This window comes from Rattus rattus, chromosome 2 (genome assembly GCF_011064425.1).
Source record: "Rattus rattus isolate New Zealand chromosome 2, Rrattus_CSIRO_v1, whole genome shotgun sequence".
Taxonomy (NCBI): domain Eukaryota; kingdom Metazoa; phylum Chordata; class Mammalia; order Rodentia; family Muridae; genus Rattus; species Rattus rattus.
In genome coordinates this window covers 199,274,881-199,301,634 of record NC_046155.1, presented here as the reverse complement: position 1 = coordinate 199,301,634, position 26,754 = coordinate 199,274,881, and the positions used below count along the sequence as shown (strand labels likewise).

Sequence of the window (26,754 nt, the reverse complement as noted above, 5' to 3'; positions counted from 1 at the left end):
ACACTACCAGGGTGAGGGCATAAACTGTAGAAATTCTAGTCTCTTTTTCCTTTGGTGGGGAATTGCTCCAGCTAGAACTGCAAGAACAGTCAAGAAAGGGCTAGACACCAGGTAGAAGGGAAAATTTTAAAGGTAAGTCTTTAAAGCACTTGCCTAATGTACACAGCCCCTGAGGTCGATATCCAGCACTGCCAAAAATGATTAGTAAATTGAAATAATAAAATATACCAGGTATGGTACACGCCTTTAATCTCGGTGTTTGAGAAGCAGAGTCAGGTTGATCTGTGTAGTTTGAACCTAGCTTCATACTACATAGTTCCAGGCTAGCCAGGACTACATAGAGAGACCTTGTCTCAAAATAGATAGAATAATTAAAGATAATTCATATTTCCCATGAGAACTGGGAACTAAATAGAAAATTACCTAACTTAACATTTCTTCCACCATGCTGCGTGATTTTTAGACTGCTTTAATTTCTTCAATAATCATTTTTTTTACTTCCACGAACTATTCCACAGGCCTCCACTCTTCAAATCATCTCAAATATTATTTTAACCTCTAGATAAAAGTGAATCACCGAGGAAGGGAAATAAAAATAAATGGTGCATCAGAGGCACAACGAGTAGTCCACAGATGTCACAGTCAGCTCTCTGTTGCTGTGGCTTCTACATACATGGGTCCAACCAAACACAGGTCAAAAATACACAGGGAGTACTGTCCAAACTATTCCACAAAGTAGAAACAGATGGATCACTACCAAACTCCTTCTATGAAGCCACAATTACTCTTATACCGAAACCACACAAAGACCCACCAAAGAAAGACAACTTCAGGCCAATTTCCCTTATGAATATTGACGCAAAAATACTCAATAAAATTCTTGCGAACCGAATCCAAGAACACATCAAAATGATCATTCATCATGATCAAGTAGGCTTCATCCCAGGGATGCAGAGATCATTTAATATATGAAAATCCATCAATGTAATCCACTATATAAACGAACTCAAAGATAATACCCACATGATCATTTCATTAGATGCTGAGAAAGCATTTGACAAAATTCAACATCCCTTCATGATAAAGGCCCTAGAAAGATCAGGAATTCAAGTCCCATATCTAAACATGGTAAAAGTAATATACAGCAAACCAGTAGCTAATATCAAACTAAATGGAGAGAAACTTGAAGCAATCCCACTAAAATCAGGAACTAGACAAGGCTGCCCACTCTCTCCCTACTTATTCAATATAGTTCTCGAAGTCCTAGCCAGAGCAATCAGATAGCGAAAGGAGGTCAAAAGGATACAAATTGTAAGGGAAGAAATCAAAATATTACTATTTGCAGATGACATGATAGTGTACTTAAGTGACCCCAAAAGTTCCACCAGAGAAATACTTAACCTGATGAACAACTTCAGCAAAGTGGCTGGGTATAAAATTAACTCAAACAAATCAGTAGTCTTCCTCTACTCGAAGGATAAACAAACTGAGAAAGAAATTAAAGAAATGACATCCTTCACAATAGTCCCAAATAATATAAAATATCTTGGTGTGACTTTAACCAATCAAGTGAAAGATGTGCATGACAAGAACTTCAAGTCTCTGAAGAAGGAAATTGAGGAAGATCTCAGAAGATGGAAAGATCTCTATGCTCATGGATTGGCAGGATTAATATAGTAAAGATGGCCATTTTGCCAAAAACAATCTACAAATTCAATGCAATCCCCATCAAAACTCCTACTCAATTCTTTATAGAGATAGAAAAAGCAATTTTCAAATTCATTTGGGATAACAAAAATCCCAGGAAAGCAAAAACTATCCTCAACAATAAAAGGACTTCCAGGGGAATCACCATTCCTGACTTCAAGCAGTATTACACAGCAATAGTCATAAAAACTGTATGGTATTGGTACAGAGACAGGCAGATAGATCAGAATTGGAGACCCAGAAATGAACCCACACACCTATGGTCATAGCAGCCTTATTTATAATAGCCAGAAGCCGGAAAGAACACAGATGCCCTTCAATAGAGGAATGGTTCAAAAAAAATGTGGTACATCTACACAATGGAGTGCTACTCAGCTATCAAAAACAATTACTTCATGAAATTCATAGGCAAATGGATGGAACTAGAAAATATCAGCCTGAGTGAGGTAACTCAATCACAGAAAAAACACACTTGGTATGCACTCATTGATAAGTGGACATTAGTCAAAAAGCTCGAATTATCCAAGATGCAAACCACAGACCACAGGAAGCTCACGGAGAAGGATGACCAAAATGCAGATGCTCCCACTCCTTCTTAAAAGGGGAAAAATATCCATAGGAGGGGATATAGAAGCAATGTTTAGAGCAGCAACTGAAGAAACGGACATTCAGAGCCTGGCCCACATGTGGCATATATATACAGCCACCAAAACTAGATAAGATTGATGAAGCTAAAAAATGCATGCTGAGAGGGACCAGATATAGATCTCTCCTGAGAGACACATCCAAAGCATGTCCAATACAGAGGTCAATGCTAGCAGCAAACCACTGAACTGAGAATAGGACCCCCGGGGGGAATTAGTGGAAGTATTTAAAGAGTTGAAGGAGCTTGCAACCCCATAAAAACAACAATGCCAACCAACCAGAGCTTCCAGGGACTAAACTACTACTGAAAGACTATATATGGACTGACCCAGGGCTCCAACTGCATATGTAGCAGAGAATAGCCTTGTTGGGGCACCAGTGGAAGGGGAAGCCCTTGGTCCTTACAAGGTTGGACCCCCAGTGCAGGGGAATATGGGGGTGGGCAGTAAGGGGGATGTATAGGGAGAATACCTGTATGGGGGAGGGGGGAGGAGAGAGGATGGGGACTATGGACAGGAAACCAGGAAGGGGAATAACGTTTAAAATGTAAGTAAAAAAATATATCTAATAAAAAATTTTTAAAAAATACGCAGAAATTAGATGCAGAGTCTCTCCTTGTAAATTCTTGTAAATAATTGTGCGCCATTTTGATTGTATTAAGTATTGGAAGTAATTTAGAGATAACCTAAAGTCTATGAGAAGATGTGTATACTCAACTGTAGTATTTTACATAATGACTTGAACATCCACAGATGTTAAGTATGGGGCTTCTGAATTGGATCCCCCATAGATATCAAGAGATTATTAACTATAACTTAATAATAAAAATATTTATAAGATACATCCTTAAATCGTTTACCTAGGGTCAGAGATTTAGCTCAGTGGTAGAGTGCTTGCCTAGCAAGTGCAAGACCCTGGGTTCAGTTCTTAGCTCCAAAAAACAAAAAAATTGTTTTCCTATTTCACAAGTAATTTTAAAAGAAACCAGAGAGTCAAAAGATAGAGTTGCATGCCTGGGACTGCATATTCAAATGCTTCTGAAGCCAGGATCTTAGACATCTAAACCGAGCCTGAGTCTTCCTTCTACTGTTTTGTGATTTAAAAAAAAAAATCTGAAGAAAAGCAACTCAAGTGAGGAACAGTTTAGTTTTTCCGCTGGTAGTTTATGAGTGTTGTCTTCATTTTGGGTACTATTGCGGTGAGGAGACACCATGACCAAGACAACTCCTATAAAAGACAACATTTAATTCAGGCTGGCTTACAATTTCAGGGGTTTAGTCCACAATCATCATGGGGAAGCATGGTGGCATGTAGGCAGCCATAGTGCTAGAGAAGGAGCTGAGAATTCCACACCTTGATCTGAAGGCGGCAGAAGGAGACTGTGTGCCACACTGGGCAGAGCTTGAGCATAGGAGACCTCAAAGCCTGCCCCTGTAAAGATACACTTCCTCTAGCAAGGCCACACCTACTCCAACAAGGTCACACCTCTTAATAGAACCACTCCCTATAGGCCTATGGGGGCCATTTTCTTTCAAACCACCACAGTCCCTAGCTTTCATTCTAATCAAGAAAAATCTCAACAGTGTTAAAGAAAAGAGGCTATTGAAAATCCAATGTGTATATTTAACTTCTGACGTTAACTTCTAGACGCTAGGAAAGATGTGTGTGGCTTGTGTGGGCTAAGCGATGACTTTTAATACAGCTGGATTTTTTAAACACACTGTAATATTTGTGCTGTAGCTGTACATGTGCTTAACAGGCAGTAATCCTTCATTTCACCCTGCCCAGTGCCACCAGGGCTGAGTAGGCAGACCATGCCCAGAGAACCACTGAGAAGACCTTCACTTCAGTTCCCATCCCAGTACCCAAACGAAATGACTGCTAAAGATTTCCAAACAATATATTTACTACATGTGATAAAACACATGGAATTTTTTTTAGAGGAGGGGTCTTACAGCGTAGCCTGGCTGGCCTGGATTTTACTATGTAGACCAGGCTGAACTCTAAGTCAGAGATCCTCCTGACTCTACCTCTTGAATTCTGAGATTAAAGGGGGACCTTAAATTTAAGCAAAGCAGTAGCTAAAGTTTGTAGACACAGGCACCCGGCTGCGTGACTACTTCCGCCTCTTACATACATCTGGACTTTAGTAAAAATAAAATTTCCTACCTCAAAAGTAGAGCTTTGGAAAGCAGTCTGGAGGTTCTTTCTGGGGCCATCAACGTGTCGGGAAAAGCACTTGACAGTATTTTTTGATAGTAAATCATCAGAGTAATAAATAGTTCTATGAATGAGCACTTTATTAAAGAACTCGGGTTTTTATTGCCCAAATTTTTATTTTACAGTTTTTATGATGCTGGCAGGAACCTGGAGCCAAAGTGGATGAGTTTCCAGAGTCACTCCCAAGAAAAGACACTTATATAAGAAAAGAAATTGCTTTTTTTTTCATGTTTCATGCAATATTACGGCATGTTTTCTCACTAATTTCCTACTAATGTCCAGAGACGCTTTTTGAAAGTTAATGCTCACTAAGGAAGTTGCGTGGCTGTTTATTATTGTTCTTCCACTAATAAATAATCCCTGCCAACACCCTCCTGTGATGCCGCGACCATCATGCAAAGGGGATGATGGATAAGAAGTAGAGCATGTGGTGATGTGGGTTCAGGTCCCAGCCTTGCAACTGATAACTGGATGAGCCTGAATAAACCTCACAACCTCACCAAGCAGCTAGCGCCATTACTGTGGTAATAGTAAAGGTACAGGAAGTGGGCACACCTCCAGGAAATGAGCACACCTCTTGGAGAAAGCGTGGTCCCTAAGCACTGCCCCTTGACAAGTAGAACCTAAACTCCCTAGGGAAGCGAGTGGTTTGGACTGGCAACCTGAAAACTACAAGTGAGCCTGAGATAGCGCCTCTATCCTGAAAGCAAGGAAGCATGAAAGTCACATGCAGGGTCACAGGGCCATCTCAAAGGAACTTCAGATGCAAAAAGCTCAAAGAATTTAAATTGACAGCAAAACAATGAAAATAGATGTGTGAGAATGAAAAAGAAACTGCTTTTAATAGAGTTATAGCAGCTGAGCAGTCATGTATCCATATTCTGGGTTGTGGATCCTTTAAGAAAACCAAGGTAGCAAACAAGAGAGGCCTGGAGGGAAGGGGAGAAAGAGAAGGAGAGAGAGAGGGAGAAGGAGAGAGGGGGGTAGCTGATATAGGTGGGATTCTAAACATATAAATAGTCTAGCATATAAATATAAATTTGCCACTGCTGAGGGGGTAGTTAATCCAGGAAAGAGTTGATGAATGCAAATGTTCCAAGGAGCGAAGATAAAGAGTATAGCTTCATGGTAGACCTCTTGCCTAATATGCAGGAGGCCCCAGGTTCAATTCCCAACACTACAGGCAAAAAGAGAAAGTTATGACCTCATAATTGTTACCTGACAGATATCTCAGGTAACTACAGAAAGAAAAAATACACACACATATACATATATATAATATATATAGACACATACATACACACACATATGTTTACATATACATATATATACACACATATATATATACACACATATATTATATATACATACACATATACACACATACATATACACACATATATAATATATACACACACATTTATATATACACATACATATATATTATATATATACACACACATTTATATACACACACAGTTACACTAAAGAGACCGGGCTATATCATCCCAGCCTTTGGAAAGCTAGGGCAGGAGGAATGCTACACATTGGAGGCCAACCTGGAGCCACATAGCAAATGCTTTCAAGCAATCTATCTGCCTATCTACCATTTGTCCATCCACCTATCCACCTATCCCTCTCCCTCCTTCCCACTGATCTCTCTCTCCTTCCCTCCTTCCTTCCACCATATCCTATCCCCCTCCCCCTGCTCTTTCCTCTCCTTCTGCCATGTGAGGCACATCAAAAAGGTGACATTTACAAGCCAGGAAAAAGACCTCAGTCATGCCAGCACCTGTCTTCACACTTCTGGTTTACTATAGTTTAAGCCATCCACTCTAGATGTTTTGAATTTTTATTCTCTTATATTTTGGTGCTACTGGGAATTAAACCCAAGGCCTTGCTAGACTCACAGGTTCTCACTCTGCTGGATCTCTAGCCAAACCTGTGGCACTAGGTTGTAGCAGCAGAAGCTATCTACAAGATGCTGATGATAGTGACAGTCTTTGCTTTTGTGGAAGTGTAGGAGGGCAGGGGGAGGGGAAGTGGGGAGGTAATAAATCACTATGAATCACTGTCAAACCCAGGGATGTTGCTGTAGATAAGGAAGGTATGAGGAAGAAGACCATTGGACCTTCCTCTGTCATGGAGCCTCTCTGGAACACATAGTCACTGCCTAACCAAAAGGTCTCCATCTATGACTAGAGTCACAGCACATACCCTAACTGGCTGCATCAACTTTCTTTAGCTGTTAGAAGGTAATGGGTATTATTAACCCAATAATAGGCTTCTTGATCACATAATTTAAAACACATTAAAAGTTTATACAGTGTTAAATATATGGAGTTTAGTCTCACATTCAAACAACTGCTAGCTAGTTGGAAAAGATTAGGTTATTCATTCTATAAATAAAAGTTCATTTCCCAGCAACCACATGGTGGTTCACAACCATCTATAATGGGATCCGATGCCCTCTTCTGGTGTGTCTGAAGAAAGCTAGCTACAGTGTATTCATAAACATAAAAATAAACAAAAGTTCATAATTAAGAGTCATGTCCTTACATTGACACCTCTCAGAATTACTGTGTCTACACACTTGGATCCATCCAAGTCTTCTAGGATTTTGCTTTATATGACAGGTGACATATGAAAAGTTATATAGGATTGTTGCAGTTTACATGAGAAATGGACCTCTTAGGTTCATCTATTTCTACACTTGGTCCCAGTTGAAGATACTGTTTGGGGAAGTTATGAAGCCCTCCTGGAGGAAATATGTCACTGGGGATTTGAGGTTTTATAGCTGGCCCAACTTTCGGTTTCCTCTCTTTCTGCTTCCTGTGTGTGGATGAAATATGATCGGCCTTCCTCCTGACCATCAGGTGGGGTCATACTCCTGCTGCCATGCTCTCTCTGCCATCATGGACTGGATCCCATCTGGAATGGTAAGCCAAAATAAATGCTTTCTCCCCAAAATTACTTTTTTGTGAGGGTATTCTATCACAGCCAAAGAAAAGGGACTGAAAAATTCTTTATAATGGCCTTAATTATTACAGTATTTAGTATATTGTCATTTTATTAAAAGTAAACCTATAGGGCACTCAAACTTCAGGAACGCTGTGGTCCAGACTGTGCCCGGATCTAAGGGGACCCAGTCAAACAGCTCCCTGCACCCAAAACCTGTGGCGGGAGAGCTACACTTTCAGAGGGGCAGACACGCCTGGGAAGCCAGAGGAGACTACTCTTTGCCCACATTTCTGACTCTAGAGGAAAACGCCTAGCACCATCTGGGCCCCATGTGCACAGGGTCCTGAGAGAAGGCAGGGCAGGCCCTTCTGGTTGCTGCTCTCACGGAGAGCTGAAACCCAGCTGCAATGAACGACTTCAGACCCGAGACCAGAGGTAAGACCAACTTTTCTGCTCCAAGTGAACTGCCTGGTAGACTCAAGACACACAAAGGCAAAATTCCTCTGGGACCAGACACTTCTGGTTTCTACCTATGGCCCGAACCTCGCTGATCCTGGCCCACAGCTCCCTGCTCCCAAACCCCATGGGAAAGAGAGCTCACCACTCCGACAGGTGGGCACTCCTGAGACTGCAGGGCAGGAGAGACCTCCAGTACTGCCCACCCTTAACCACATCCATGGTCCAAGAGGAAACTGTATAGGACCTCTGGGAAGAGGAAGATAAGGGCACTCAAGCTGCAGGAACACTGCGGTCAAGACTGCGCCCAGATCTGAAGGGACCCAGTCAAACACCTCCCTGCACTCAAATCCCGTGAGAGGGAGAGCTAGACCTTCAGAGGGGCAGACACATCTGGGAAGCCAGAGGAGAATACTCTCTGCCCACACTTCTGACTCTAGAGGAAAACGCCTAGCGCCATCTGGGCCCCCTGTGCACAGGGACACGAGAGAAGGCAGGGCATACCTTCCAGTGGACCGGAGGGAAGACCAACTTTTCTGCTCCAAGTGACCTGCCTGGTGGACTCAGTACACACGCCCACAGGAACAGCTGAAGACCAGTAGACAGGAATGACTACATGCCTGAAAGCAGAACACTCTGTTCCAATAACTGACTGAAAGAAAACAGGAAAACAGGTCTACAGCATTCCTGACACACAGGACTATAGGATGGTCCAACCTATTCTGCTATTCAGAAATAGCAGAACAAGGTAACACCAGAGACAGCATGATGGCAAGAGGCAAGCACAGGAACTAAAGCAACAGAAACTAAGACTACATGGCATCATCGGAGCTGAACTCTCACACCAAAGCTAACACCAAATATCCAAACACACCAGAAAAGCAAGATCTAGATTTAAAATCACATATGATCGGGGTTGGGGATTTGGCTCAGTGGTAGAGTGCTTGCCTAGGAAGCGCAAGGCCCTGGGTTCGGTCCCCAGCTCCGAAAAAAATAATTTAAAAAAAAAATCACATATGATCATAATGAAGGAGAACTTCAAGAAAGACATAAAGAACTCCCTTAGAGAAATGCAAGAAAACACACATAAACAAGTAGAAGCCTATAGGGAGGAAACACAAAAAAATCCCTGAAAGAATTCCAGGAAAACACAATCAAACAGGTGAAGGAATTGAAAATGGAAATAGAAACAATAAAGAAAGCATAAAGGGAGACAACCCTGGATATAGAAAACCAAAGGAAGAGACAAGGAGCCATAGATACAAGCATCACCAACAAAATGCAAGAGATAGAAGAGAGAATCTCAGGAGCAGAAGATTCCATAGAAATCATCAACACAACTGTCAAAGATAATGTAAAATGAAAAAAGCTACTGGCCCAAAACATACAGGAAGCCCAGGACACAATGAGACAATCAAACTTAAGGATAGTAGGTATAGAAGAGAGTGAAGACTCCCAACTCAAAGGACAAGTAAATATCTTCAACAAACTCATAGAAGAAAACTTTCCTAACCTAAAAAAAAGAGATGCCCATAAACATACAAGAAGCCTACAGAACTCCAAATAGATAGGACCAGAAAAGACACTCCTTCTGTCACATAATAGTCAAAACACCAAATATACAAAACAAATTAAAAAAATTTTAAAAGCGGTAAGGAAAAAAGGTCAAGTAACATATAAAGGCATACCTATACCAATTACACCAGACTTCTCACCAGAGATTATGAAAGCCAGACGATCCTGGACAGATGTCATAAGATGTTCCTAAGAGAACACAAATGCCAGCCCAGGTTATTGTATCCAGCAAAACTCTCAACTAACATAGATGGAGAAACCAAGATATTCCATGACAAAACCAAATTTACAAAAAATCTTCCTACAAATCCAGCCCTACAAAGGATAATAAATGGGAAAGCCCAACATAAGGAGGCAAGCTACACCCTAGAAAAAGCAAGAAACTAATCGTTTTGCAACAAAACAAAGAGAAGACAAATACACAAACATAAACTTGCCTCTAAATACGAAGATAACAGGAAGTAACATTCACTATTCCTTAATATCTCTCAACATCAATGGACTAAACTCCCCAATAAAAAGACACAGATCAACCAACTAGATACGCAATGAGAACCCTGCATTCTGCTGCCTACAGGAGACACACCTCAGAGACAAAGAAAGACACTACCTCAGAGTGAAAGGCTATAAAACAACTTTCCAAGCAAATGGTCTGAAGAAGCAAGCTGGAGTAGCCATTCTAATATCGAATAAAATTGATTTTCAACTAAAAGTCATCAAAAAAGATAAGGAAGGACACTTCATATTCATCAAAGGAAAAAACCACCAAGATGAACTCTCAATCCTAAATATCTATGCTCCAAATACAAAAGCACCTACATACATAAAAGAAATCTTACTAAAGTTCAAAGCACACATTGCACCTTACACAATAATAGTAGGAGATTTCAACACCCCACTCTCATCAATGGTCATATCATGGAAACAGAAATTAAACACAGACATAGACAGATTATCAGAAGTCATGAACCAAATGGACTTAACAGATATTTATAGAACATTCTATCCTTTAAAAAAGGATATACTTTCTTCTCACCACCTTGTGGTACTTTCTCCAAAATTGATAATATAATAGGTCATAAAACAGGCCTCAATAGATACAGAAAGATAGAAATAATCCCATGAGTCCTATCAGACCAACACAGGCTAAAGCCAGTCTTCAATGACAATAAAGGAAGAATGCCCACATATACATGGAAGTTGAACAATGCTCTACTCAACGATAACCTGGTCAAGGAAGAAAGAAAGAAAGAAATTAAAGACTTCTTAGAATTTAATGAAAATGAAGGTACAACATACCCAAACTTATGGGACACAATGAAGCTGTGCTAAGAGGAAAACTCATAGCTCTGAGTGCCTGCAGAAAGAAACAGACCAGAGCATCTATCAGCAGCTTGACAGCACACCTAAAAGCTCTAGAATAAAAAGAAGCAAACACACCCAGGAGTAGTAGAAGGCAGGAAATAGTCAAACTCAGAGCTGAAATCAACAAAATAAAAACAAAAAAGACTATACAAAGAATCAACAGAACCAAAAGTTGGTTCTTTGAGAAAATCAACAAGATAGATAAACCCATAGCCAGACTAATGAGAGGACACAGAGAGTATGTCCAAATTAACAAAATCAGAAATGAAAAGGGAGACATAACAACAGAATCAGAGGAAATTCAAAAAATCATCAGATCCTACTACAAAAGTCTATATTCAACAAAACTTGAAAATCTGGAAGAAATGGAAAATTTCCTAGACAGATACCAGGTACCAAAGTTAAATCAGGAACAGATAAACCATTTAAACAACCCCATAACTCCTAAAGAAATAGAAGCAGTCATTAAAAGTCTCCAAACCAAAAAGAGCCCAGCTCCAGATGGGTTCAGTGCAGAATTCTATCAGACCTTCATAGAAGATTTCATACCAATACTATCCAAACTATTCTACAAAATTGAAATAGACGGAGTGCTACAGAATTCTTTCTATGAAGCCACAATTACTCTTATACCTATACCACACAAAGATCCAATAAAGAAAGAGAACTTCAGACATATTTCCTTTATGAATATCGAAGCAAAAATACTCAATAAAACACTTGCAAACCGAATCCAAGAACACATCAAAAGAATCATCCATCATGATCAAGTAGGCTTCATCCCAGGTATGCAGGAATGGTTTAACATGTGGAAAACTATCAATGTAATCCACTATATAAATGAACTGAAAGATAAAAACGACATGATCATTTCATTAGATGCTGAGAAAGCATTTGACAATATTCAACACCCCTTCATGATAAAAGTCCTGGAAACAACAGGAATTCAAGGCCCATACCTAAACATAGTAAAAGCCATACACAGCAAACCAGTAGCTAATATTAAACTAAATGGAGAGAAACTTGAAGCAATCCCACTAAAATCAGGGACTATACAAGGATGCCCACTCTCCCCCTACTTATTCAATATAGTTCTCGAAGTCCTAGCCAGAGCAATCAGACAACAAAAGGAGATCAAAGGGATACAGATTGGAAAGGAAGAAGTCAAAATATTACTATTTGCAGATGATATGATAGAATATTTAAGTGATCCCAAAAGTTCCACCAGAGAACTACTAAACCTGATAAACACCTTCAGCAAAGTAGCTGGGTATAAAATTAACTCAAATAAATCAGTAGCCTTCCTCTACACAAAAGAGAAACAAGCCAAGAAAGAAATTAGGGAAACGACACCCTTCATAATAGTACCAAATAATATAAAATACCTCGGTGTGACTTTAACCAAGCAAGTAAAAGATCTGTATGATAAGAATTTCAAGCGTCTGAAGAAAGAAATTGAAGAAGACCTCAGAAGATGGAAAGATTTCCCATGCTCATGGATTGGCAGGATTAATATAGTAAAAATGGCCATTTTACCAAAAGTGATCTACAGATTCAATGCAATCCCAATCAAAATTCCAATCCAATTCTTCATAGAGTTAGACAGAACAATTTGCAAATTCATCTGGAATAACAAAAAACCCAAGATAGCTAAAACTAGTCTCAACAATAAAAGGACTTCTGGGGGAATCACTATCCCTGAACTGAAGCAGTATTACACAGCAATAGTGATAAAAACTGCATGGTATTGGTACAGAGACAGACAGATAGACCACTGGAATAGAATTGAAGACCCAGAAATGAACCCACACACCTATGGCCACTTGATTTTTGACAAAGGAGCCAAAACCATCAAATGGAAAAAAGATAGCCTTTTCAACAAATGGTGCTGGTTCAACTGGAGGTCAGCATGTAGAAGAATGCAGATTGATCCATTCCTATCACCCTGTACAAAGCTTAAGTCCAAGTAGATCAAGGACCTCCACATCAAACCAGACACACTCAAACTAATAGAAGAAAAAGTGGGGAGGAATCTGGAACACATGGGCACTGGAGAAAATTTCCTGAAGAAAACACCAATGGCTTATGCTCTAAGATCAAGAATCGACAAATGGGATCTCATAAAACTACAAAGTTTCTGTAAGGCAAAAGACGCTGTTGTTAGGACAAAAGGGCAACCAATAGATTGGGAAAAGATCTTTACCAATCCTACAACTGATAGAGGGCTAATATCCAAACTATGCAAAGAACTCATAAAGTTAGACTGCAGGGAGACAAATAACCCTATTAAAAAATGGGGTTTGGAACGAAACAAAGAATTCACAGCTGAGGAATGTTGAATGGCTGATAAGCACCTAGAGAAATGTTCAACATCTTTATTCATAAGGGAAATGCAGATCAAAACAACCCTGAGATTCTTCCTCACACCACTCAGAATGGCTAAGATCAAAAGCTCTGGCGACAGCAGATGCTTGCCAGGATGTGGAAAAAGAGGAACACTCCTCCATGGTTGGTGGGATTGCAGACTGGTACAACCACTCTGGAAATCAGTCTGGAGGTTCCTCAGAAAATTGGACATTGAACTACCTGAGGATTCAGCTATACCTCTCTTGGGCATATACCCAAAAGATGCCCCAACATATAACAAAGACATGTACTCCACAATGTTCATGGCAGCCTTATTTATAATAGCCAGAAGCTAGAAAGAACCCAGATGCCCTTCAACAGAGGAATGGATACAGAAAATGTGGTACATCTACACAATGGAATATTACTCAGCTATCAAAAACAATGACTTTATGAAATTCCTAGGCAAATGGATGGAACTGGAATATGTCATCCTGGGTGAGGTAACCCAATCACAGAAAAACACACATGGTATGCACTCATTGATAAGTGGCTATTAGCCCAAATGCTCAAGTTACCCTAAATGCACAGAACACATGAAGCTCAAAAAGGATGACCAAAATACGGATGCTTCACTCCTTCTTTAAAAGGAGAACAAGAATACCCTTGGGAGGGGACAGGGAGGCAAAGTTTAGAACAGAGACTGAAGGAACACCCATTTAGAGCCTGCCCCACATGTGGCCCATACATATACAGTCACCAAACTAGATAAGATGGATGAAGCAAAGAAGTGCAGGCTGACAGGAACCGGATGTAGATCTCTCCTGAGAGACACAGCCAGAATACGGCAAATACATAGACAAATGCCAGCAGCAAACCATGGAACTGAGAATGGGACCCCCATTGAAGGATTCAGAGAAAGGACTGAAAGAGCTTAAAGAGGCTTGAGACCCCATATGACCAACAATACCAACCAACCAGAGCTTCCAGGGACTAAGCCACTACCCAAAGACTATACATGGACTGACTCTGGGCTCCAACTGCCTAGGTAGCAATGAATAGCCTAGTAAAGGCACCAGTGGAAGGGGAAGCCCTTGGTCCTGCTAAGACTGAACCCCCAGTGAATGTGATTGTTGTTGGGAGGGCAGTAATGGGGGGAGGATGGGGAGGGGAACACCCGTAGAGAAGGGGAAGGGGAGGGGTTAGGGGGATGTTGGCCTGGAAACCGGGAAAGGGAATAACAATTGAAATGTAAATAAGAAATACCCAATTTAATAAAGATGGAGAAAAAAAGTAGACTATATATGTAATACATAGAAGGCATTATATATATGTATATATATGTATATATATATATATGTATGTATAAATGTACATACACATGCACATTGGATAAGTCCAGAAAGATCAATATTTTTACATGTGCTGTTTTTTTTTAAAGGCTAGAATTGCTCAGATTGCTTCTGCATAAACATGAGGATTTACATTTGGATCCCAGTATCTGTGCAAAATGCCAAGTGTGCATAGGGGAGGGTGGAAAGAGAAAGAGGGAGAGCAACAGGGAGGGAAGGGGAGGGAGGGAGAGAAAGACAAACGGAGAGGGTGGGAGAGAGAGAGAGAGAGAGAGAGAGAGGAGAGTTCAGCTAGTTAGTGAGCTTCTGGATTGGTGGGATACTTTATCTCAAAAAATGAAGTGGAAAGAAATAGGAAAGCTCCCAATGTCTACCTCCACCTGTGCATATACAGGCAGGCGCACAGGCACACGAGTGCACACACCATCATCAATCTCTAACCTTCACCTGTTCGTATACCGGCAGATGTGTAAGCATGTGCATGCGTGCACACCACTCAAGCATACACACTCACACAAGTTAATTAAATTAAAAATAAATTATAACAAGTTCCCCCAGAGGAAAAGTGGATGGCTAGGGAGAGGGAGGAAGGGGAGGAATAGCCATTTAATATCTTTTGTACAAGAAGAATTTTGTATCTTTTAAATTTATTGCCTACATGTTCAAAATCTAAGAGTTGAAAATGAAAAACATTCTTATTATCTCATCAAAGTAAGCCATCCTGTCAGCAAATCCTTTAAAGTATTTTTCATTTCTCTTTTTGCAATTAGAAATATGTATCTAGCCGGGTGACAGTGACACATGTTTAATCCCAGCACTTGGGAGACAGAGACAAGCGAATCTCTGAGTTTGAGACCAGCCTGATCTACAGACTGAGTTCCAGGACAGCCAGGGCTACACAGAGAAACTTTGTCTCCAAAAAACAAAAACAGCAACAACAACAAAAGAAATACATATTTAACTAAGTGTAAAAAAAAGTATGTATCAAATATCATATGCTTTATTTGGGTCATGTCCCCCACGCAGTGCCCTCACCAGCTCCTCCATTTCTGCTCTGTGAGCAGGGCACAGAGGAACCTTCAGCACACAGTACCTGATTCAGCTTGTCTTTCTCCTCCGCCCAGGAGGCAGCCTTTGTCTGCTCCCTGCTGACGTCGGCTGCCAGCCTCCGGATGGTTTCTCTGTTAGCCTTTGCCTCCATCTCATGGACGCTTACAGTCTCTTCAAGAGTAGTGACTTGTCCTTTTAGGGATGTGTTTTCCTTGCACAGCTCTTTAAGCTGAAGAGAAAGAAATGACAGCTGTGGTAAAAAGAGGGGGAAAATAGACAATTCTATCCATTTTCTCCAAACGGCTCTGACTATAGCCTAATGAGGTTGTAATCCGACCAAACAATCAAAACAACAGGTACCCTCACATTTTCAAACAGCGTCCAAAGGCTGTTATTTGCAAATTCCAGAGTCAAATTAAGATCATTCAAAAGGGGCCACACCATGGGAGGTGTGGAGGCTTGGTGAGCCCTGACTGTAGCATTCTGAAGGTGACATGGTAGCTAAGGGGTTGTCAAAGGCTTCTGACCAAGCTGCCCTCAGCCCACATCCAATTACACGTATTGTGTTCGAGGTGCTGGTGTGGGAGCCACTGCAGAGAAAACAGGACAGTTGTTTTTACAAATATCTTTCTAAGTAATTGTAAACATACTACAGAGTTGGCTAAAAGTGGCTGTCCTGGGTGTTAGCATTCATGGGACTTTTTGCTTTCCATGATGTGCATTTTAAAATGTTTACTGAGTGCATTTGTAAATGTTCCTGGCCATATAGATAAGCCCGCTCTGCAGAAGCATGACAGTGCCTGGCAGGACTTGAACCTGTGTGTGTGTGTCCACCTGTGGAAGTGTTACATCTCTCAGACCCTGCACATTTCACAGCTCAGTTCTGATCCTTGATCATGAATACTCCCTCACATCCTCACGCTCCCTTCTCAGCATCCTTATTAACAGTCCAGCTCTGGGGCTGTGCCCCTTTTGTGAGTCTGCCTAAACCAGCTTCCTGTACCTCTGATATCTGTTGCTCCCTCTCCCTACCTCACAAGGTGATTTTCTACACAGAACCTTTTACCAAATAGGATGGCATTAAAGTTAACCAACTCTGCACCATTTCAACTCCATAATGATGACAGCTCTCAGTGGTGTAGTCTTGTGCCATTCACTGTCACATCCCCAGCATAGTGCCCAGCACGTAATATACACTCATTAGATAATGGAGAAATGGATACATGGATAGCCAAGAAATTATTATAAGTGCTTCCTGGCTAGGTATAGTGACACATGGCTTAAATCCCAGAACTCAGGAGGCACAAGTACATAGACCTCTTTGAGTTCAAAGCTATCTGGTCTACACAGAGAGCTCCAGGCCAGCCAGGGTGACTCAGTGAGCCCTGTCTAAAACGGGATGTGAGAGAGACTGGAGAAAAGGACCAGTATTCACAAGCACATACAGACCTTCCAGAGGACCCAGGGTCCCAGAACCCACATCAAGTAGTTCACAATTACCTGAAACTCCAGCTCCAGGGAATCTGACATCTGGCCTCCAAGGGCATGTGCACACACACCCCAACATGGATGTGCACCCACATACACATAATTAAAGCTAATTTTTTTAAAGAATGCTCCCTTGTGAGAAGAAGGATTATAGGAACCAGAGGGATCAAAGACACTACAAGAAAACCTACAGAATCAACTAACCTGGCCCCATAGGGGCTCACAGAGACTGAATTGCTGACCAGGGCACCTACACGGGACTGATCTAGGCCCTCTGTGAATAATATATTACAGTTCTGTAACTTGGTCTTCAAGTAGGACTCCTCGCAGCAGAAGCTGTCTCTAACTCTGTTGTCCGCCTTTGGAACCCCTTCCTCCTACTGGGATGCCTTGTCTAGCCTCAGTAGAAGATGGAGCATCTATTAGTACTGCAATGTGATGTGCCAGGGCTGGTTGATATCCATGGGAGGGCTCCCCTTTTCTGAGAGGAATGGGGGATGGAGGGAGGAGATGGGAGAGGGAGGGAGTCAGCTACCATTTACACAAGCCAGCTGACTTTTGGAGGCATTGGCTGAGCCAGTTAGATAATGGTCAAAGGGCAAAGCAATTGCTGATCAATCCAGCCAGTGGTGGGTGGTGCCATCCCTGGGCTGGTGGTCCTGGGTTCTATAAGAAAGCAGGCTGAGCAAGCCATGAGTAAGCATCACCTCTCCATGGCCTCTGCATCAGTTCCTGCCTCCTGGTTCCAGCCCTGCTTGAGTTCCTGTCTTGGCTTCCTCCAATGATAGATTGTAATCTGGAAGTGTAAACTGAATTAACCCTTTCCTCCCCCGTCTGCTTTTCGGTCATAGTGTTTTTGTTACGGCAATAGAAACTGTAACACAGCCAGGCTCCTCCTGATCTCTTGTCACCCCTAGACTCAACCACTGCCCTTCCTATTGCCTACCAGGATGACCCCATGTTTACAGTGCCTTCCACCTGCATGCAAATACCTTTAAGATTAAATCTTCATCCGATGCCCCCTCACACTTCTCGTCTAGACTCAAGCAATCACAAAGCTGAGTACGAAATTCTTCATGCCTCCGGAGAGTCTCTGAGCCTTGTTTCTTAGACTCCTCGTTTGCCTTTGAACAGTCTCTATCAGCAAGATAACATATAAATCAAGATTTAGCCCCTTAGCAGACAACAGTCATCAAAACAAGTCAGGAATAAAGCTCTCCATGCGGAACAATGTTCACTCTCAAAACATCATAATGTCCCAGTGCAAATGATTGACTGACAAGGAATGTCAGCCACTTCGGGGCACCTACTGTGTGCAGAAGATAAATGTCTTCATGGTAACAAGAGAGGCGGAGGAGCCTTTGCCTTCTGTTTTTAACTGACCTGCAGACATGAAGGCAAACACATAGTTGACACATGGACCTTCTGCCGTGTGTGTAGTTACAATCCACAAGCCCTAATGCCTCTACTAGGACCTTCAAGGGGAAGAGAATGTTGCCCTATGGATGCTAGAGGGCCAAGTTTCATTTTCATTTTAGACATTATGTGGTGATCTATAAGGTCATAGCTCATGACCTAGTATATGACAAACACATATACATATGGACATATGGATGTACACACAAATGTACGTACCATACATACATACATATACATGCATACATACTATCTGGATCAGGGAAATTCTATTGTGGAGAGAAAAACTTTCAAGCACAAGGAAAAAGCAATATGAGAAGCCACACAGAGCGACTTGTTAGCGTATTAGCAATGTATAGAAATAGACAAGTTAAGGAAATGCCAGATATATGATCTCCAATAGGTTTGTTGAAATAGCATGGTGCATTTCCAGTGCTTTAAATGTTTAGAAAGATATCATCAAAAAAACCCACAGACATACTTTTAAGACAAATTAGAACATTTCAGTAATTTGGTATCATTTTCAGCATTCTAGACAATAATCATGATTATTGCTTTCTTTTTCCCATGTTAAGTGTTTACTGTGAAATTTTTGACTCTATTCAAGGATTAACAAAGCATGTAATTGCATGTACTCAAAAGCATATCATATTTCCATTTAGGAAAGTGCATTAATAAATGGCTAGTGTCAATCTATCTGTAGTTTCTGCACACACAAGAAGCACAATGAGCACCATGGCTCTCACAGATCTGCCTACATGGCCCCACCCTTTAGCCACAAGATTTCAACATCTCAGTTCTACTGCAAAGGTCACCAAGCTATGTCCACAGCTATTGGCTTCCCAACTGACCTAACAAAGTTCCAAGAATTTACCCTAAGGAAATAATCACATAACGATAAAATATAAGTGTCTACAAATGCATGTTTGGATTGCTTTATATTAAACATTATAATGAAACTAATTGTAAGTATTTACAGGAAACAGCCAAGGAAGTGGTTTGAGTAAGTAAGCTCTTAAAGATTTATATTTCATGTGCATGAGTGTTTGTTTATATGTATGTATGTGGAACATGTGTGTGCTTGGTGCTCATGGATGCCAGAAGAGGGTACTAGATCCCCTGGAACTGGAGTTATAAAGAGATAATTGTGAGTTTCCATCTGGGTGCTGGGAACCAAACCTCTCCCCTACAAGAGTTGGACATGCTTGTAACTGCTGATCCTTCCCTTCAGCTCCCAATGAAGCTATTTTAGAAATGGAATACATATGGCCATTAAGATGATAAACCAAATGACTTTTTAAAACAGCAACAATGTGCTAGTGAAAGTAGTATATTACATAGTGCTATCTGGGCAAAATTGTCTGAAAGCCTATTTGAGAAATGCTTATTAAGATTTTCTATAAACAAAGATTTTGAGTAATTTTTAATTTCTTCTTGGGGTTTTTCTGTATTGTAAATGTGTTTTTACACTAAGTATTTAACATTTATATTTTGCATTTATTTAGTAGACAATTAACAAACACGATTATGCACTGGATCCTATCAAGGATGTGAAAGCCACAGAAGTAAACAAGAAAGAAAAAATCCTTGCTCTGTCCTGCCCCACATGTGGCCCATACATATACAGCCACTCAATTAGACAAGATGGATGAAGCAAAGAAGTGCAGACCGACAGGAACCAGATGTAGATCTCTCCTGAGAGACACAGCCAGAATACAGCAAATACAGAGGCGAATGCCAGCAGCAAACCACTGAACTGAGAACGGGACCCCCATTGATGGAATCTTAGAAAGGACTGGAAGAGCTTGAAGGGGCTCGAGACCCCATATGAACAATGCCAAGCAACCAGAGCTTCCAGGGACTAAGCCACTACCTAAAGACTATACATGGACTGACCCTGGACTATAACCTCATAGGTAGCAATGAATATCCTAGTAAGAGCACCAGTGGAAGGGGAAGCCCTTGGTCCTGCTAAGACTGAACCCCCAGTGAACGTGATTGTTGGGGAGAGGGTGGTAATGGGGTGAGGATGGGGAGGGGAACACCCATATAGAAGTGGAGGGGGAGGGGTTAGGGGGAGGTTGGCCCGGAAACCGGGAAAGGGAATAACATTCAAAAAGTAAATAAGAAATACTCAAGTTAATAAAGAAAAAACAGGAAAAAAAATCCTTGCTCTGTGAAGCATATGTCCTAGTTGCAAAGACAGACTGATCCAAATATCAATTCATATAAAAATATACAGTATTATTATGTAAATACCGGAGGAAAATGATCAAACAGAAAAAAGAGTAAGTTTTTAGGCATGGCACTCATGGAAGGGCTAAATGGGCAGGACCTTCTAAATGAGTGCCTAGATCAGACATAGCTATATTATCTGGGGAAGAGCCTTGAAGACAAAGGGATGAGCACTTGCGAAAGCCCTGAGGTAGGATCATGTCTGTCCATTCAAGAAGCAGCAAAGAATCCAGTGGGATGGAACAGAAAGAATGAAGGAGACAAAAGTAACACCAGCAGGTTAGTACGGGCCTTTTGGGCTGCAAACACACATGGGGGATTCTGAGTTGAGGACTGACACGATCTCATGTGTGCTTTGACAGGATCACTCTGGCTGGGGGTGTGCATTGACAGAAGAAAGAAAATCCTTTGTGAGCTGGGGTTTCTGGGTCCCCATATGTTGAATCAAGAGCCTCCATTAAGATGATGTGTATACTTGAGGCTTCCCAGAGGTAATTATTAAGTCATGAATGTGAATCCCTATGAGTAAGAAAAATAAGAAAAAAGAAAGAGGATGTCTCTTTCTCTCTCTACCATGGGATTAAACAAAAAGAAGTTCATCTTCTAACTGAAAGTGAGTCCCTGCTAGGAAATGAATCCACAGCACCTTAATCTTGAACTTAATTAGCCTCCAGAACTGATAAATTTACATTGGCTAAACCACTGATCTATTATACTTTAATAGCACCTTAAACTGCTCAAAGAATAAACTGGTACCAGGACTGGGGTCCTGAAGTAGTATATATTTACCACAATAAGGCCAGATGAAAGATGATATTGTCTTGGGGGTAACAAATGAGAAATGGTTAATATTTAGTTTTATTTGAAAATAGCTGTGGTTGCATTTGCTAAATGGAGAAGAATATGAAAGAAAAGGAGAACCCTGGATGACACCAAGATATTTCATCTGGCAGCTAGAAGAATGAAATTAAAATGTAAAATGTCTGCTGGGCTTCTACATGAAGATGCCCAGATTTGTGTGCTTTATGTTGTGAGAAGAGATTCAAGCTGCATATGGAGTCATGTTATCACCAGTAATTAGATCATACTTAAGACACAGGAGATTAAATGGCACAGAAATAAGAAGAAAGCTAAAGATGGAGGTATGAGACAGCTCAATATTTAGAAACCAAAAAAAAAAAGAAAAAGAAAAACATAAAAAGAGAAAAGGAGATAAACTAGTTGTGTGTAATGTTCTGGAAAGCAAGAGCAGAGAGTGATTCACAGATCTCTAATGATGGAGAGACCAACCAGCCCTGTTTCACCACTGGGGATCTCACAAAGCAACTGAAGATGGGTTCACAAAAACATCTAAGAGCCCCAGTAATCCAAGCTTTCAGGAAGAAGAGGATGAAAGCTCAATAGCAGCCTAGGCTACACAGGGAGAGTGTGGTGGTTTGAATATGCTTGGCCTAGAGAGTAGCACTATTAGGAGGTGTGGCCTTGTTGGAGGAAGTGTGTCACTGTGGGGATGGGCTTTGAGAGACCCTCCTCCTAGCTGCCTGGAAGTCAGTCTCCTCCTTTCTGACTTTGGATGAAGATGTAGAGCTCTCAGCTCCTCCAGCCGTACATCTGCCTGGACACTGACATGCTCCCACCTTGTGATAATGGACTAAACCTCTGAAACTGTAAGCCAGCCTCAATTAAATGTTATTTTTTATAAGAGTTGTCTTGGTCATAGTATCTGTTCACAACAGTAAAACCCTAACTAAGACAGACAGCCTATCTTAAAATCAAGCAAACAAACAAAAAAGAAGTTTTTCTATAGGTGGAAGGGGACAGGAACTGGGGGGTATTGACTATAATTGTTTTTCCAGCTTGAGTTTAAAGAGAAAGTCCATTTTTTAAGATGGAATACATAAAAAGTAGTATGAACCACTTCATTAATAGTGATGTTCAAAGCTGGTCATGGTACTGTCATCCTAACACTCGAGAGGTGGAGGCAGAAAAATCTCCATGAGTTCTCTGTATAAAATGCCAGTAAAGCCTAAGGAGGAGAGTTCGAAGTAGTCTTGCTTCTTGAATATTTTTTAGCTAGCCTCAAAATACTCTCTTTCTGTGGGCTTCTCTGTCACTGCAGGGTCAACTGTTTACTTAAGGAAACTTACAACTACACCTGCAATAAGTTTTTGCAACCACCATCAAGGTCCTATGCTTTTGCATAACTGTGTTTGTTGAAACACTTAATAACACCCGAACTTGAGCAAAGTTTCCAAGACTACAAAGATATTTGAGGTCTATAATTGTTTTTCCAGCTTGAGTTTAAGGAGAAAGTCATATAAAGCATTCAAAGATCACTCAAGATGTAGGCTGAGATCTGAATCTAGTATAGCCACTAACAAACTGGGAAGCATTTCCAAACTTCCTTACTGTAATTTCTCATCCAGTTCTAGAACTTTCTTCATTAGTTCCTGGTTCTCCTTCATCATGGCATGAGCAGAGGCTTCTGCTCTGATTTTAGAAGCAGAAAACGCTGCTGATTCTTCTTGGAGCTCCTGTATTCTGCCCCTCAAAGAGACGAGGAGAGAGGACTTTCTGGCACTGTTTTCTTTATAGCTCTCCATTTCTGCCTTCAGCTCCTGACAGCAAACTTCTTTAGAAAGCATCTTGGAGCGAAGTTCTCGAAGCTAAAGTGCAGAGAGGTTGGGGTTTGGGGGGGGAGAGATTAAACAATATGTGTGTCATTGGAAGTGCCTGCCAATAGAGCCAAGATTGTAATTTAAAATTTCACCGTTTTATTCTTGACCTCGTCCAATTTCATGTTCTCTTCCTTGAATTTGGATCTGCATTACCAACTTGGAAATTATGCCTGAATAGTTTCCTGACTAATAATCACAGTTTATCTTTTTCAAAAGTCAGCTGTAGGCTGGGTTATAATCTCCTGAAAGAGTAATCATATGTAGTATGTGAGAGAACTTCAATGTCAAGTACACAGACCAAAAAAAATAAATAAATAAAATAAAAATGAGCAGCATCTTAAGTTGATTTCATGCCACTCGGGAAACATTTGTGGTGGATATTACAAAAAGCAATAAAACATTTTACAATGGGAACCCATTTACTCTATCAGTGTTGCTGCATTTAGTGCTGATTTACAACGATTTGGGGCCCCTCCAAGCCACAGTGTTTGTGATTTCATGGCCACAACTGTTTCTCAAGCAAATCCAGATGTTCAGGATATAACGGTATTTCTTCCACTGGCCTTCCTGACCATAATTATACGTGGTAAAGAAAAAATGATATTCGGATTCCTGGGGGAAATATGGCAGCAAAGGGAAATTATGCAAGCAGAAGCTTTAGACTTCCATTGCTCCGGCAGCATCAAAATGTTGGAGGACGTCTGCATTTGAGAGTGTTGGGTCTCCTCTGCAGGACCATCTTCACACATACACGGTTCTTTGGAACTGGGAGTGTGCATGCATGAAGCGTTAGTTGCACACGTGTTACCAGTTTGTCAACCACTCATTGCCTCACAGGCCGGTCAAGACCCCTCACAGCCCCTGCACTGCAAGCAGAATGGATCTGGAGGGACTCAGAAACTACACTGCGCTTCCCAAGTTTGGAATTTGCCCAGCCAATCAGAACTCCCACACAAAGAGAATTTAGAAATCCTTCTTACAAGCTCAGGATTCACATTAAGGGAAGACTTTCCCCAAGGCCCATTCGACTTTAATCCAAAGTCCTCGGGTCTCCTCAAGTTATACAGACTCTCTAAATTCTAAAAGCCAGCACAGAGTTGTAGGGGCTAAGCACACAAGAGAGTAAGTGTAAACTTTGTCAGCGGATTGAAATACTATTTTTAACATTCCTGTTTCTAATGCTGTTTCACTCTATAAAAAGCTTCACAGATGCACTCCTGAGCAGTGAATGTGTACAGCACCTCACCTCGGACTGAGCACATTCAAATCTGACCAGCGCCGCTGCAAGCTCACTTTGAACATTTTCAGCCACGTTCCGGTAGTGGTTCAGCTGTTCCCGGGTAACAGGGACTTCTGGGTGATGATCGGCAATTCCCTGGTAGAGTTTCCCCAAAAAGAAACCATTAAAAGTAGTAAACAGGCTGTCATCCAAGGCTGCACAAAGATAATCTTAAGTGGACATTTTCTTTTTATTTTAATGCACAGAAAGCATGACCAAGAATGTGTGCTATGGGGCTGGGGATTTAGCTCAGTGGTAGAGCGCTTGCCTAGCAAGTGCAAGGCCCTGGGTTCAATCCTCAGCTCTGCCAAAAAAAAAAAAAAATGTGTGCTATGTTCAGATCATGCCAGTCTTGCTCTCAGAGTTCAAAGGGAAGCAGGAGGCAGTCCAAGAAATGATTCACACACATACATGTACATGCACATTCATACATACTAACACCCACATGCACACCCACAGTCACAAACACTCACACACACATATACTCACACATATACTCATGCACTCATACATATATACTCACACTCACACATGTTGCACTGACATACATACACACATGCATATACACACACACTGCAACACATACACTCATACACACATAGAGACATACACTCACACACTCATACATGCACACTCACATACATTCGCACACATACATATATTCACACACACACATACTCATTCATATACATACACATACACCAGACATCTCTACCATAGAAAGATAAGTCATTTACTTAAAAATTGGTCTTTGGAGCTTGATACCATGGCCCACACTTGTAATCCTGGAACCTGAGAAGCTGAGATGAGAGATCAAGAGTGTGAGGCCAACCTGTGCAACATAGCAAAATCCTGTATCTTACAAGACAAATAAATATTATAATGGTATATGAGAAGAAAAAGTTGGCTTGCCTAGGCTCAGTAGTAGAGCCCATGAGTTATGCCCTGGATTAGACCTCCAATAAAAGAAACTAAAAGAAGGAAAGAAAAAAGGAAGGAAGGAAGGAAGGAAGGAAGGAAGGAAGGAAGGAAGGAAGGAGAAAAGGGAAAGTAGATAGCCAGGCCTTATAGCCCTTAGGAGTTGGAAGTAATAGGATCAGAAATTCAAGATCAACATGGACTGCCTAGCATGTTCAAGGCTAGCCTGGGCTACATAAGACCCTATCTCAAAGGCACAAAACAAAACAACCAAAAGAAAAAAGGAGGAAATAAGCAAGCAAGCAATTGCGTTTTTGCTGGCTTCGAGGTTTTTCCTAGCTAGGAAGATGGCTCTGAGGATAAAGCACTTGCCATGCAATTGTGAGGACTTGAGTTCCTAGGCCCCAGTCAAAAGTTTATCTGTCCCAGCAGTCCTACAGATGAGTCCTAGAAGCCCACAAGCCAGCCAGCCTGGAGTATACACAGCAGTGGACAACAAAGAGATCCTGTCTCATACAAGGTGGAAGGTGAGGACCAGCATCCCAGGATGAGCTTTGACCTCTGCAAGAGAGCCATGACATGTGCACAGGGGCACTCACCGTGAATGAACGCACACAAAAATTAAAGTAATAGCTTTAAGTTTCCTCCTACTTAACTCTGATAACGTCTGAATTAAATCCTACCCAGAACAAAAAGAGTCAGAAAAGGATCGTTTAAAGGGTTCTTTCTAACAGTTACATCCTGCAGATAAGCTTCACTGTCCTTCCAAATGTGATGTGACTGGACGCTCTCTCAACTCATTTCTTCACAGAGAGATCACGTTTCCCTCCTTCCTAGTGATTCATTTTGCCATTTCTCCCAATGTCGAAATCTTTTTCCGGTCATGAAAGCAACTTAAAAGAAAGCAAACAGGGTGCGGCAGACATTTGCAAGAAGTCTGGGCCCTTCCAGAAGCTAACAGTTCTTGGCTCCACTAATAGCCACTAAGGTAAAACTAAGGATCCTGGCCTGGCCTGCTCGTCTCATCCCAGCACTCCTTGTTGTGTTTGTTGGTTTGTTTTTA

General features: G+C 41.2%; 1 protein-coding gene across 1 annotated transcript in view; it reads right to left on the bottom strand.

The window, feature by feature from the left end:
• Nucleotides 1-26,754, bottom strand: part of Ccdc170 (coiled-coil domain containing 170) — a 102,932-nt gene that overhangs the window by 36,034 nt on the left and 40,144 nt on the right. The window contains exons 2-5 of the mRNA XM_032895254.1: nucleotides 24,741-24,869; nucleotides 23,226-23,482; nucleotides 18,158-18,302; nucleotides 15,721-15,906 (exon numbers count right to left, since the gene is read on the bottom strand). Coding sequence (XP_032751145.1) covers nucleotides 15,721-15,906; nucleotides 18,158-18,302; nucleotides 23,226-23,482; nucleotides 24,741-24,869 — 717 coding nt within the window. The remainder of the gene's footprint in view (nucleotides 1-15,720; nucleotides 15,907-18,157; nucleotides 18,303-23,225; nucleotides 23,483-24,740; nucleotides 24,870-26,754) is intronic.